At 38.9% G+C, this 14,754-nt stretch overlaps 1 protein-coding gene across 1 annotated transcript in view; it reads left to right on the forward strand.

The window, feature by feature from the left end:
- Positions 1-14,754, forward strand: part of DYNC1H1 (dynein cytoplasmic 1 heavy chain 1) — a 64,659-nt gene that overhangs the window by 21,873 nt on the left and 28,032 nt on the right. Inside the window, exons 20-37 of the mRNA XM_070941990.1 lie at positions 5-214; positions 388-534; positions 1,143-1,309; positions 2,342-2,515; positions 2,706-2,871; positions 2,953-3,141; positions 3,242-3,436; positions 3,555-3,837; positions 3,926-4,026; positions 7,129-7,288; positions 7,804-8,047; positions 8,366-8,549; positions 9,490-9,702; positions 9,848-10,086; positions 10,199-10,355; positions 12,578-12,805; positions 12,923-13,153; positions 13,312-13,452. Of these exons, the coding sequence (XP_070798091.1) occupies positions 5-214; positions 388-534; positions 1,143-1,309; positions 2,342-2,515; positions 2,706-2,871; positions 2,953-3,141; positions 3,242-3,436; positions 3,555-3,837; positions 3,926-4,026; positions 7,129-7,288; positions 7,804-8,047; positions 8,366-8,549; positions 9,490-9,702; positions 9,848-10,086; positions 10,199-10,355; positions 12,578-12,805; positions 12,923-13,153; positions 13,312-13,452 (3,429 nt within the window). The remainder of the gene's footprint in view (positions 1-4; positions 215-387; positions 535-1,142; positions 1,310-2,341; positions 2,516-2,705; positions 2,872-2,952; positions 3,142-3,241; positions 3,437-3,554; positions 3,838-3,925; positions 4,027-7,128; positions 7,289-7,803; positions 8,048-8,365; positions 8,550-9,489; positions 9,703-9,847; positions 10,087-10,198; positions 10,356-12,577; positions 12,806-12,922; positions 13,154-13,311; positions 13,453-14,754) is intronic.

Genomic DNA, 14,754 nt, shown 5'->3' on the forward strand with positions numbered 1-14,754 from the left:
CCAGATAAATATGTTGGTAATTGAGCTGAAGTCAGAAGCTCTTAAGGATCGTCACTGGAAACAATTGATGAAGAGGCTACATGTCAATTGGGTAGTTTCTGAACTAACTCTGGGGCAGATTTGGGATGTTGACTTGCAGAAGAATGAATTGATTGTGAAGGATGTGCTACTTGTGGCACAAGGAGAGATGGCACTGGAAGAATTCTTGAAACAGGTAGCAATTCATTTTTAATTTTTGTACCATTTCATAAATTTTCAATATATATACTAGTGATTTTAACAAAAATATGAATTAATTGTATTTTGTATCAGGTTTTTGTAAAGACGTTTCATAGTCCTTACTACTCTAAGCTCTAGGTCTCTTCCTTTTGTTTGTTTTGTTTAAAGATACGTGAAGTATGGAATACCTATGAGTTGGACTTGGTCAACTATCAAAACAAATGCCGTTTGATTCGTGGTTGGGATGACCTCTTCAACAAGGTCAAGGAGCACATCAACAGTGTATCTGCAATGAAGCTTTCTCCATACTACAAGGTAATGACTAGCTATATTTATTTTATCTTCTCCATATCACAGTATTTCTGAACCGTATATGTTAAACCATGCTTCAATTTATTCTTGAAAAAGTTTACAAGCATAAGCACAATGTGCAAGCATACAAAACTATATATATGATCATTGGAAGACCCCTAATAGCAGTAAAATGTGGCAGCTAGGCTACTCACAGTGAATGACAGACAATTGTTTCCAATCACAGCTCACAGCTTGAATGGTTTTATTGCCCAGCTATCTGAATATCTACTTGTGTCACTAGTTTGCCTGTTTTTTAAGATCTGTAAGAGAAACATCATTTGCAGTGCCTGTTTAATGAAATGTAGCAAAAGTACTGCACATTTTGAAAAACAATTAAATTACTTTGGCCGTTTAACATTCTAATTTCTGGCTTGAAATTGGCTTTAAAAGTTTTAATATTTATTATATTTTATTGTATATCACATTGTGGTCTTTATGGAGTTACAATCAATACTTCTACTGAATAAATATTGTTTTATTGTGATTCGTAAATTAATAGATGCCTTTATTAGTAGTTTCAGCCTACTGTGAATTTGTTTCATTAATTGAAGCTTATTATTTATTTTCAGGTATTTGAAGAAGATGCCCTTAGCTGGGAAGACAAACTGAATCGAATTATGGCACTGTTTGATGTCTGGATTGATGTCCAGAGGCGATGGGTTTACTTGGAAGGCATCTTCACAGGTAGTGCTGATATCAAACATCTGCTGCCAATTGAAACTCAGAGGTTCCAAAGGTAATGGTCTGACCCCAATTGTGGATGTAAACATGAGAATGTTAATATTGTATTTAATTTTGGAGTTTTTATGACACAGTTCAACAGTAATAATTATGTCACCATTGCAACAATCTCTACATATTTCCCTGTAAAGTCCACTTGGAAACTGGAACGGTACAAAATGGTTCCTGGTGTTGGCTACAGGACTATATATAATAATGATATTACAGAAACTGTATTAGCTACCAATAAGTTTCTGAATGCAGTTGAAAATGCTGATTTTGACCTATAAAATCCTAAGTGACTTGATACCTAGTATTTGCAGAACTGTATTCTTATCGTCCTATATAATCCTGTAAAAGTTCTATGGAATTATCACAGAAGAGGCTACTAGTTGTTCCCGACATCTATGATGGCAGGAGATCCTGTTTTTTTATTATGTGCTAATTTCTATAGACCAGCCTCCCCTTAGATCAGTTGTTAGTGTTCCATCAGGTTTATGTAACAACAGGTAGTCCTCACTTACTGAAAATTAATTAAGTGACTATCTGAATTTACAATGAAAATAGAGATTTATGACTCACCTGATCCCAATTCAGACACTTGGCAACCAGTGTACTTTTACGATGGTTACAGTATCTCTGGGTCATGTGATCAACATTTGCAACTTTCAGAACAGGCTTCACCAAGCAAAATCAATGGGGATGCCTTCAGGAAATTGCAAATTGTGATAATGTGACATCACATTTAATGACCACAACCAGAACTGAGGTAGTTAGTGCACTCACTTGGCATCACATTTAACGTCCACACCACTTAAGTTGACGGTCCCTATTGCAGTTGGTAAATAAGGACTGCCTGCATTTTTAGATCCAAATATTTTAAATTTTGGTTTATTTACTGTGAATGGTTTAATTTATATTACATCATGATGATCATTTGTTAACTGATCTGAGTCTTTGGTAGTCTAGTGGTATAAAAATATAAGTAAATATAGTGGAAAATATTATATGTCTCGTGCATCAGCATTCTCTCCTCTTGGCTTTTCAGCATCAGCACAGAATTTCTGGCTCTCATGAAAAAGGTATCAAAATCTCCCTTGGTGATGGATGTTCTGAATATTCAGGGGGTACAGAGATCTCTGGAAAGATTAGCAGACTTGCTTGGAAAGATCCAAAAAGCTTTAGGAGAATACCTGGAGAGAGAGAGGGCTTCTTTCCCTCGGTAAGCAATTTAGTTCAGAATTAATTGTCCATCTACATAAGTGTAAATGACTTCTAAATTCAATAAGCAATAGTTTAAGTTTTTCTTTTGCTTTGATTGATCAATTTGCAATGGAAAATCACAGATGGTTTGAGTCTGAGCTTCATTGTTTTGATGTGTGGATGTTGAAATACTGAACTTTATTCTTAAGGTTCTATTTTGTTGGTGATGAAGATTTGCTTGAAATCATTGGAAACAGCAAAAATGTAGCAAAACTGCAGAAACATTTCAAGAAGATGTTTGCAGGCGTGTCGAGCATTATCCTCAATGAAGACAACACTATTGTTCTAGGAATATCATCACGTGAGGGAGAAGAGGTATAAACGTGTTTTCTGGATCTGGTGGCATAAAACATTTTTCTCTTAAAACCAATAACAAGCTTACAATTCTGTTTCCAGGTGATATTCAAAACTCCTGTGTCAATCACTGAGCATCCCAAGATCAATGAGTGGCTCACACTTGTTGAAAAAGAAATGAGGGTAACACTTGCCAAACTTCTTGCTGAGTCTGAAACAGAAATTGAAATCTTCGGCAAAGCAACTTCAATTGATCCAGCTACTTACATCTCGTGGATTGACAAATATCAGGTATTTATTTATTTTTACTTTCAGCATTATAATAGGATAAAATGCTTTGAGAGAAAGGAAGCCGATAACACTTAGACATTTTTTTAAAAAAATTCTCTAGGCCCAACTCGTCGTCCTTTCAGCTCAGATTGCCTGGTCAGAAAATGTGGAGTCTGCTTTGAACAGCATAGGGGGAGGTGGTGATAGTACCCCTCTGCAATCTGTGCTAACCAATGTTGAAGCGACACTGACTGTGCTTGCAGATTCTGTACTGATGGAGCAGCCTCCTCTCCGCAGAAGAAAACTGGAACACCTGGTAAATCATCATCTTAACTAATTGCCAGACATTCATGTTACTTTACATATGCATTTCATGATCTAATAAAGTTTCAATTATGTGCCCATACTAAGATTGATTATTGCTTTTTCAAAAGATCACCGAATTGGTTCACCAAAGAGATGTTACAAGATCATTGGTCAAGAGCAAAATTGACAACTCCAAATCATTTGATTGGTTGAGCCAGATGAGGTTCTACTTTGATCCTAAACAAACTGATGTACTGCAGCAACTATCTATCCAGATGGCCAATGCCAAATTTAACTATGGCTTTGAGTACCTTGGAGTCCAAGATAAACTGGTACAGACTCCTCTCACTGATCGTTGTTACCTGACAATGACACAAGCTTTGGAGGCCAGGCTGGGAGGATCTCCATTTGGTAAATTGTTGCTCATACATTCTTTTCATGTCAAGATTATGCTGCTATTCTAGAGCAGAAGTAATCTGCCTCTTTTACATCTGAACAGGACCTGCTGGAACTGGTAAAACAGAATCTGTTAAAGCTCTTGGACATCAACTTGGACGATTTGTTCTTGTTTTCAACTGTGATGAAACATTTGATTTTCAGGTATATCATTTCCATCTATAATTAGATTATTTTAGAAAAGTTTCGAGTTGCATCTCTATCTCAAAAGTGCTAGGTGTTTTTGCATAAGTCTAGAAATACTATAATGTTTACATGATAGGCTAACTGTAAAGCCCTCACTGATTAAGATCAATTGAGTCATCTCTCCACAATTTCCAATCTTGATAATTTGAAAATTAAATTCAACATAACCCACTTTTAGAAAATAAATGAACTCCAAATAATATAATTCGTATTTTTAAGTCACATGGATTGTTGGAAAAGAACAACAATCCCAGCCAGTTTTATTTGTTCATTTTTTGATTTACAGATAGACATCAACCTACAATCATTTGATCAGTGACCATTCCAAGTTATGATGGTGCTTAACGAATGGTGATTGTGACCGGTCCCCAGCACATATGATCATAATCTGGGTACTTAGCAACCTGTTCACATTTATGACTGGTTACCAAGCACCCTACTATCAGGTGATTGTCATTTGTGCCCTTTTCTGCTGGCTTCCCCAGAAAGTCACTGGGAAGCCAGCGGGGAAGATCACAAGTCACTGGGTGTAATGGAATGTAGTAGGATAGATTTCCAGAATAGAGGAAGTGCGTTAAGAGACAATGTAGTCCAGATATTTTGTGTGAAAGAAAAAAGGTTAAAACAGGCCCCTCCCTGAGAGTTCTCAGAGTATTGTTCAGATAGTAAAGTGCTTCAATTTTGCAAGATTCTATCTTTGGTGCGGAAACGTTAAATAAATCAGCTTGAAAGAATCACCACATGTCATTCTTGGTTTTTCATTGTACAGGGTTAGGATCCCCACCTATATATCCTCCCTAACTTCTCTGCATTTGGACCGTACAGCCACTCATCTACCTCTCAACACCTCAAGCACCTTACCTGGCCCACACAATACCTCTTGCAGCCTCTTGCAAGTCCTCCCTGACTCGCACATTTCAAGCAGGCCCTGACTCATGCTTCAAATGCACCTCCAAACATGTGCCGTGCCTCAAATGCATCCCCTTGCATCGTCCCTGACAATCTCACACTCCATCACTGTATCCTCTTCAAAATAGGACAGGTAGAGATAAATGGATAATGAGTCCCTTAAATATCCTAGTCCTATACTTTGAAGAGATTTATAGATAGCAACCAATATATTGAATTATACCAAAAATTAGACAGGAACCAATGCAGCTCAAAAATCCACAAAGTAACATTAGGTGTGCTGAAAAAAGTAAAAATTGCATGCCTATAATTGCTTTTTTATTGCATTCTGGTACAATTGCAGCTTTCAGATGATTTTTCAAAGGTGGGGTATATGGGAGAAGAGAGACCATATAGACTTGATTTAGTCCAGCTCTTCTCCCATTCCAAACTGCAACAAGGCATCGAGTGAATTGTGCACCAAACCTTAAGAATAGCCCTAAGCAGTCTTTAAAATCCAGTAGGTTCCGCCAAGCACCATGAATATATCAGTGAAATAAATTCTGCCTCCCTGTGGCAAGGAGCAGCTCTGGAACACTCTAGGGTGATCAGAAACTAATCAGTCCATGACAGAATGATGGCAGTATCTATTAATTCTAAAGCCTGACACTCCAGCTGGAAAACCAAATTCAAAGCATGAGCATCATTGTGATCAGGCCTTCAGTGACTTGGGTCAAATCCATACCTGTCATGGTGGCCATGAACAACCACCTTGATTCTTTGCCTGGAAAAGCAGGTTGAAGTCCCTCAGGACCATAATCCTGCAGAACACCACCACCAATCAAACCACAGAGTTTTGAAGTTTAGGGAGGAAAAATGTTATACAGCAGGGAGGCTGGTACAATAACTACAATTCCAATTGTATCCTAGAATCTAAATTAACAGACGGGATCTTGCATCCAGTTATCTGTATCCAGTATCCAGTAATCCATCTGTATCTAGTAATGCTCTCTACATGGGGCTCCCCTTGAGGAGCACCCGGAGGCTCCAACTGGTCCAGAATGCGGCCGCGCAGGTGGTTATGGGAGCGACGTGGCGTTCCCATGTAACACCTCTCCTGCGCGAGCTGCACTGGCTCCCGGTGGTCTTCTGGGTGCGCTTCAAGATTTTGGTTACCACCTTTAGAGCGCTCCATGGCTTAGGACCTGGGTACTTACGAGACCGCCTTCTGCCACCAGTAGCCTCTCACCCGCCAATACGCTCCCATAGAGAGGGGCTCCTCAGGGTGCCGTCGGCCAAACAGTGTCAACTGGCGGCCCCCAGGGGGACAGCCTTCTCTGTGGGGGCACCTGCCATTTGGAACGAGCTGCCCCCGGAGATACAGAGGGTCCCCGATTTACGCACTTTCCGCCATGCCCTCAAGACCTTTTTATTTCAACAGGCTGGCCTGGCCTAACTTCCTCTTAATTGTTAATTTTAAATTTGTTTTAAAACAATAGGGGTGTTTTAATCTGTATGGGCCAAATTATTTAATGTGTTTTTATATGGTTTTTTAAATTTTCTAGTATGTGTGTTTTATCTTTTGGCTGTCCACCGCCCTGAATCCTCCGGGAGTAGGGTGGTATATAAATCCAAAAATAAAATTAAATTAAAAAATAAAAATAAAATTATTTTGTGCCTAAATTTTAGTGTAAGGGAAGCTCCTGTATATGTTTATTATTGTTTTATTGTTTCAGATTTCTATACCGCCCTTCTCCTTTCGGACTCAGGGTGGTGAACAGCCAAAATAAAACATTCGTACACAAAAGTTAAAATAGATTTAAAATAATTAAATAAAGTTTGGCCCATAATTTAAAACATTTCAATTAAAATCAATATCAAATTTTAAAACCAACCATAAACCAACCATAAAATCAGGACAGCCCGGCTAACTGAAAAAAATAGGTTTTAAGGGCCCGACGAAAAGTCCGGAGGTCTGGGATCACTCGTATCTCTTAAATATCTCTAATATTTAACAAAAGACTCAGACAATATAGCGGTTATGCCTGTTAAAAACCATGGGCAAAATGCCCGATTTTATAGATGATGAGTTACATCTAACATCTTACCGTTCCTTTTCAATTTCATATATGTGTATATATATATATGTTTCTTTTCTTTTTCTCTCTTTAGGCAATGGGCCGCATCTTTGTGGGCCTCTGTCAAGTAGGTGCCTGGGGCTGCTTTGATGAGTTCAACAGACTTGAAGAGCGAATGCTTTCTGCTGTTTCTCAGCAAGTCCAGTGCATTCAGGAAGCCTTGCGTGAACACTCAAATCCAAACTATGACAAATGTATGTATTTTAAAAAGAAAAGCTATTTTTTGCAATGCTTTAGAAGTTTTTCAAGTATATAGTTTCTGTATTTAAATACTGTTATTATTTTATGAAATATAATTACATTTTTGAAACACCAAAGTTAATATTTTGTTTAAATCCATTGGTTTGTAATATAATATAGCAATAGATGTATTTATAAAACTTTTGTGAAAAGAGGTATTTTATTCAAGAAAAAGTGCTATACAGTGAGAGAAAAAGAAAGGAACCTATTAGACCATCTAGAGGACACAAAAGACAAAAAAAAATCTTAGGAAATGGAAAAAGAAAAAAGCCACTACATATACATACACATACACATACACATACACATACACATACACATACACATACACATACACATACACATACACATACACATACACATACACATGATACCAGTAATCTTCCCCAGCCTTTCTGGATTCCTTTTCTGTCAGTTTTGAAAGGTGGAGAGATGAAAAGTGTACTTACTGACAGATGCTTGCTTTCAGCTGCTGCCCCCATTACCTGTGAATTGCTGAACAAACAAGTGAAAGTGAGCCCAGATATGGCAATCTTCATCACAATGAACCCTGGCTATGCTGGTCGATCAAATCTCCCAGACAACTTGAAGAAACTGTTTCGTAGTTTGGCCATGACAAAGCCTGATCGTCAACTGATTGCTCAGGTGATGTTGTATTCCCAAGGATTTCGGACAGCTGAAGTGCTTGCCAACAAGATTGTCCCCTTCTTTAAGTAAGTATCATTGTTAACAGAGGGATGTAGGATGATTTATTCTTGGATAATTATGTTAAATCAGATGCTGGCATTACCATTCTTATTTTATTATATGTAGATCATATCACATGAAGAAAGTAGTTCAAAATTGCTAACTAATTGCCTACATTGCAATGTATTTTCTAGAGACAGATGAAAAGTATCTGAACTACTTAATAAAACAGCTTGAAACATTGTGAAGTAATGTTCTAGAATGTGATAATAATGTGTCTTCATCTCTAAAGCCAATGTTTTTATTTAAACATAGTGGTGAGAGTGACATCTTTATATCCTTAGACTGTGTGATGAGCAGCTCTCTTCTCAAAGCCATTATGATTTCGGCTTGAGAGCTTTGAAAAGTGTACTGATCAGTGCTGGCAATGTGAAAAGAGAAAGGATTCAGAGAATAAAACGAGAGAAGGAAGAGCGTGGTGAAGTTGTTGATGAAGGAGAAATTGCTGAAAATTTACCAGAACAGGAGGTATGCTCTACAATTTTAATGGGATGTGATGCGGTGGCTAAGACACTGAGCTTGTCGATCAGAAGGTTGGCAGTTCAGCGGTTTGAATCCCTAGTGCTGCCTAACAGGGTGAGCTCCCATTACTTGTCCCAGCTTCTGCCAACCTAGCAGTTTGAAAGCACATAAAAATGCAAAAGGAAAAATAGGGACCACTTTGGTGGGAAGGTAACAGCGTTCCATGCACCTTCAGCATTGAGTCATGCTGGCCACATGACCACAGAGATGTTTTCAGACAGCGCTGGGTCTTCAGCTTAGAAACTGAGATGAGCACTGCCCCCTAGAGCCAGAAAACGACTAGCACGCATGTGTGGGGGAACCTTTATAGTTCCCTTTACATAACCTTTACAGTTATGTAAGACGCTGATCCTTAAATGCAAAATGCAAAAACATACAAGAATTTTGAATTAATTTGGATTGCAATTAATATTCAGTACAAGTGTGCATAGCATTTCAGGTTCAATTCATTTTGAATTCAAAGCACCCAGATTGGAGTGCAGAACAACTGTTATGTGTTTGAGGCTTGGTTTTGAGTTTTACACACTTCAAATACAAGGTAGCTGGCCTATGTTTGAAAATTTCCAAAATGATTAGAAGAACCCATTATTGTTTTCCACTTGAAACAGATCCTATTTTTGCATGCACTACTATTTGCATTCTTAATGCTCTGAACTACTATAAATGTTAAGTTAAGTTAAGTAATTTGTTTAAACAAAAATGCATCTGGACCAACCATCCAAAAAAATAGTATTTGATAGTATCTCAAGTTATCTTAAAAAAAACAACGAAAATATAATATCCAGTTTAAACTTCAGTATAGTTACAATATCCAGTCTTTGAACTCTGCACTATTAAATAACTACTTTGCTTCTTAGTTTGTCTAATAAATGTTTTTCCCATGTAGATTCTGATCCAGAGTGTCTGTGAAACTATGGTACCAAAACTGGTTGCAGAAGATATACCACTGCTTTTCAGTCTCTTGTCAGATGTGTTCCCTGGCATTCAGTATCACCGAGGAGAAATGACTGCACTGAGAGAAGAACTTAAGAAAGTTTGTCAGGAAATGTACCTCACATATGGTGATGGAGAAGATATTGGTAGCATGTGGGTGGAAAAGGTATGGCTTTGCAACCGTTATTGACAACATAATATAAAATCTATGAGATTTGGCTGTAAATAGTCCTCTAAAAATTTAAACAAGATTATTGTAACCATTGTCATTCTAAATTAAAGATCATCTCCCATTCTACTCCTTTTTATAGGTTCTTCAGCTCTATCAAATTACCCAGATCAACCATGGCTTGATGATGGTCGGTCCTTCTGGAAGTGGAAAGAGCATGGCTTGGAGAGTACTTCTGAAAGCTCTGGAGAGACTAGAAGGGGTGGAAGGTGTTGCACATATAATTGATCCCAAAGCTATCAGCAAAGACCATCTCTATGGTACTTTGGATCCCAATACCAGAGAGTGGACAGATGGGTTGTTTACCCATGTCTTGAGAAAGTAAGTGTGAAATATATAAGATGTGGTGAAAGTGAATAGAAAGATTCCCAGAGAAGGTGTTTAAACTGATTCAACATTTGCCTAACTTGTCCTACGTTCTTATCTTATTTAGAATTATAGATAATGTGAGAGGGGAACTACAAAAACGACAGTGGATTATCTTTGATGGAGATGTTGATCCCGAGTGGGTTGAAAATTTGAATTCTGTTCTGGATGACAACAAGTTGCTGACATTACCAAATGGGGAACGTCTCAGTCTTCCACCAAATGTAAGCCTATCTATAGTAAATTCATATTTAAGGTGGAATTTCCATGCGATTTAATGTAGCTAAATGTGGACAACAGAGTATCGGAATATTGACTCAATTCTTATACAGCAGCATGCTGATGTATTCTGCTTAGAAAAAAAAAATCAAAGTAAAAGCCTTTCTGAATTTCAAATATCAAAGTGCAAAAAAAAGGGTAACTTCAGAGTTACCCAACTCATGGGAAAGCAACATTGATAACTTGATTAAAAAGAGAAAAGAAATAAAATGAACCACTCTGATCATAAGATGCTACTAGTCTGCTGCAATTTGCCTTTTTATCGTTCAACTACAACTTAACAAGGGAAAATGGTGACTTAATGTCTATAAAGCTATATTTATGAATACAAGCTGTATGATAAATGTGAGGAATCTACACTATTCCCCAATTTATATGCAGATGGTCCTCACTTAACGATTATTTGGATGATCAATAATTATTATAATTAATATAATCAATGATCACTTGACCATTCGAAATAGCAATGGCATTGAACAAAGGGACTTAGAACCCATGCCCAAAGTTAACAGCTGTTGTAGTGCCTCTGTGGGCACATGATTGTAGTCTGGGCACTTGGCAACCCATTTGCATTTAATAATTGTTTGCCAAGCATCCTGCGATCATGTGATTGCCATTTGTAATCTTTCCTGCCAGCTCTCCAGAAAGTCAGTAGGGAAACTGGCAGGGAAGATCGCAAGTCAATGCAAGCTGCCAATAGGAATCTCCCTGGTTTATGGAGGCTGGCTATAAAGGGTCCATGACAAAATCCAACCAGTATTTTGGCACAGAGCATTCGCAGCACAGGGCATTCACAGTCAGCCCCCAAAGACGAGGATTCCACCTGGTTTCTGGGGGCTGGCTGAAGAAGAGTCAAAAAATTGAGATGGGATTTTCATCCACGAAGGATTTACAGTCTCAGAGCAGGGAGGCAGCGTTGTAAGGCAAGGAGGATGGGAGGCCTCGGTGGTGGCAGAGGCACTGGGAGGCAGGCTGTGCACAAGTATTTACCTGCTCAAGCTTTTAATTTCGACAGAGAGAAACTTTAGTTTATGAGCAGGGAGACACTTGCACATGGCCTGCACCATGCCTCTAAGGGTCTTCCCTGAGGAATTCCACGCACCTTACCTTGGTCTCCATCTGCTTAATGACTCATGAAATCACGTAACAACCAGGTGTTGAGACTGCAATTGTTGAGCAAAGAGATCATGTGATATCCTACTTAATGATCACTTCACTCAGTGATCATTCTGGTCCCAATTGTGGTCCTTAAGCGAGGCTTACCTGTAGAGATATGGCACAAGTAATCACACAGATTTAATCAGTACACATATATCAATAAAAACTTCAATATCAAATTCCTGCTTAAAACCTTTACCTACAGAAATAAACAAGGCTCTTGAAAGAGGCATTCCTGTTGCTTCTTTTACCTGAGTTTCTGTAGAAGGTTCAACCAGTTAATTCTGAGGCTGTGGGAAGATATTAAATCTCACTTGTTTCCTATATACTAAAACAGAGAGGGGCTTAGGCAGTGTCTAGCATATATGTATATATATATATCTTTGGTTATTCGGGTTTTCTCCCATGTAAAATTGGAAATGTCTTGGCGACGTTTCGACAAAGTCTCATTCGTCATCTTCAGGCTGGTGTTTTCGGCTTCATGCTTCTAGGAGCAATGAAGCCGAAAACACCAGCCTGAAGATGACGAATGAGACTTCGTTGAAACGTCGCCAAGACACTTCCAATTTTACGTGGGAGAAAACCCGAATAACCAAAGACCTACATACAAACACCCGCGAAAACCTCAGAAAACATACACACACACACACACACACACACACACACACACACACACACACACACACATATCTGTTCCTTGGGAATATTTAGATTCTGTGTCCAGGATGAGTCTGCATTCAGAATGTCTACTCCTTCTAGCATGTACAGTCTGGAGTGCTGTACATGCAGCTTGGCTTCCCAATATCTTGAAACAAAGCTCTCCCACTGAGTTTGCTTTAGTAGCTTTCACTGCCCATGGCAGGAGATTCTTTCTCTGATTCTTTGCTTTTTGCTTACCTTAAACTCAAAAGGAGGAGAGGGTAGTTGAAGAAGGGTATTTTGAACAGAAACCATAAAGAGGTCTGGGTTTAAATGTTTTCAGAAATCACCCTTTTGTTTTTTTCCATAGGTGCGCATCATGTTTGAAGTTCAAGATTTGAAATATGCCACTCTGGCCACAGTGTCGCGATGTGGCATGGTTTGGTTCAGTGAAGATGTTTTAAGTACTGACATGATTTTCAATAATTTCTTGGCCCGACTGAGAAGTATTCCTCTGGATGAAGGTGAAGAAGAAGCTCAGCGCAGGAGAAAGGGAAAAGAAGATGAAAGTGAAGAAACAGCCTCTCCAATGCTGCAGGTAAACCTAGGAGGTCTAGATTTCCTTTACTTCACTACACAAATTAGTAGTTGTCTAGCTCTGTTTTCTGGTATGGTAATTTCTAGCTGTAATGTTACTGAAATGGTTCATTGACAGATTCAAAGAGATGCAGCTACAATTATGCAGCCATACTTCACATCTAATGGATTGGTGACAAAGGCACTTGAACATGCTTTTAAACTGGAGCACATTATGGACCTCACCCGACTACGGTGTCTCGGTTCTCTCTTTTCCATGCTTCACCAAGCGTGCCGCAACGTAGCACAGTATAATGCAAACCACCCAGACTTTCCAATGCAAATAGACCAGCTAGAACGCTACATCCAGGTAATTCTTGTTTGCCGCCCCACCCGCTCACCAAAAGACTATAATCCTGAGGCAATAAAATTATCGGGCTTTTTAAACTCCTGCTGCTGGTTTCCATGTGTTTCTTAAGTACAATCCTGTTTCCTCACATCAACACTGATGATTTACTGTCATTTCAGAGATACCTAGTGTATGCAATCCTGTGGTCGTTCTCGGGAGACAGCCGTCTGAAAATGAGAGCAGAGCTAGGTGAATATATCAGAAGAATTACAACAGTGCCCCTGCCTAGTGCACCAAATATACCCATAATTGATTATGAGGTAAAGACAATTATATTCTTATGGTACTTTTCTTTAAATATCAACCTTACTGTGACTGCTGTTCTGATTGCAATGCTTGAAAAAAATGTAATCAATACCACAAATCAAATACAAGTAGTCCTCAACCTATGACCATTTGTTAAGACTGTGGTAAATGAATAGTGGTTTATGACCAATTCTCGGAGTTCAGCCATCCCATCACCTCATGGTCACATGATTGTGATCTTGACTCTTGGCAATCGGTTTGATAGCAATGATCTACAAACAGTGATCCACAAAAAGTCAATGGGGAAGCCAGCAGGGAAGTCTCAAGTCACTGGGAAAGTCTCCCCAACCCCGCAGCCTTTTCCAGCTCCTCTGCATTCATGCCGGTTATTCATAGATCCCTAACTTCGCCACACCTACTTTGTACCCTTGTGCACACCCTCACATTCTCATACACCCTTCCCAGCCCTTGGCATCCGTCCTTCACACAGCCTCCTCAACCTGCAGTGTGCCTCCCATGCATCCCCACATACCCTCCTTTTCATGCACTCTCTCACAAATCCTCCTTCACATATCTCCCCTACACCCTCAAGCACTCTTCCCAATCTGCGCCTGTCACACAACTCTGCACACACTCCCTGACTTACGTTGTGCCTCTCCCACACCTTCTTGCGTATCCTCCCCAGCCCTCCCCTATTCCCCTCCCATGCTCCCTCTCCCATTCAGCAGCAGCCACTTAACCTGCTTTCAGCAAGGGAGTCACAGCTTCCTTACAAACTTTGGTTGTAGGAAGAACTTTGGTTGTAAAGAAGACAGCAGGAAGTTGCTTCACCTAATGATTGTGGAATTCAATTAACGACAGCAACTGGGACTGCTGCCAGTTCCAGAAATGCTTTACAACCATATCACTTAGCGATAGGAATTGCTATCATAAGTCGAGGACTAGATGTACCGTATTACAAGTAATTCCAAAGGCCTAGCAACAGTGTATAAAATATTTGTTACTTAATTTACCATGCACACCTCTATCTTTTGAGATCATGCACTTAATGAAATTAAGTTTTGATACTAATTAGAGTATCAAAAACATTCCTGGATTTGTTGCTTAAGCACTATAAAGTGATATATGAGAGTAAGTAATTCTTTAAAAAAATATCTCGTTGGTCATTTTGTGTCTATCTTGATGACATGTCCTCTACACAGAAAATAAAGCCTCCTCAGAACTGGGAGTCATCCAAGTACATTTTATTTGGAATCATTTTAAAAGCCTTTTCAACTTGTTGATAATTTATTGGTGACATTTCTTAATTTTTGAAC

This window comes from Pituophis catenifer, unplaced genomic scaffold (assembly GCF_029215685.1).
Source record: "Pituophis catenifer annectens isolate HBS135680 unplaced genomic scaffold, rPitCat1.0.hap2 SCAF_1, whole genome shotgun sequence".
NCBI lineage: Eukaryota > Metazoa > Chordata > Lepidosauria > Squamata > Colubridae > Pituophis > Pituophis catenifer.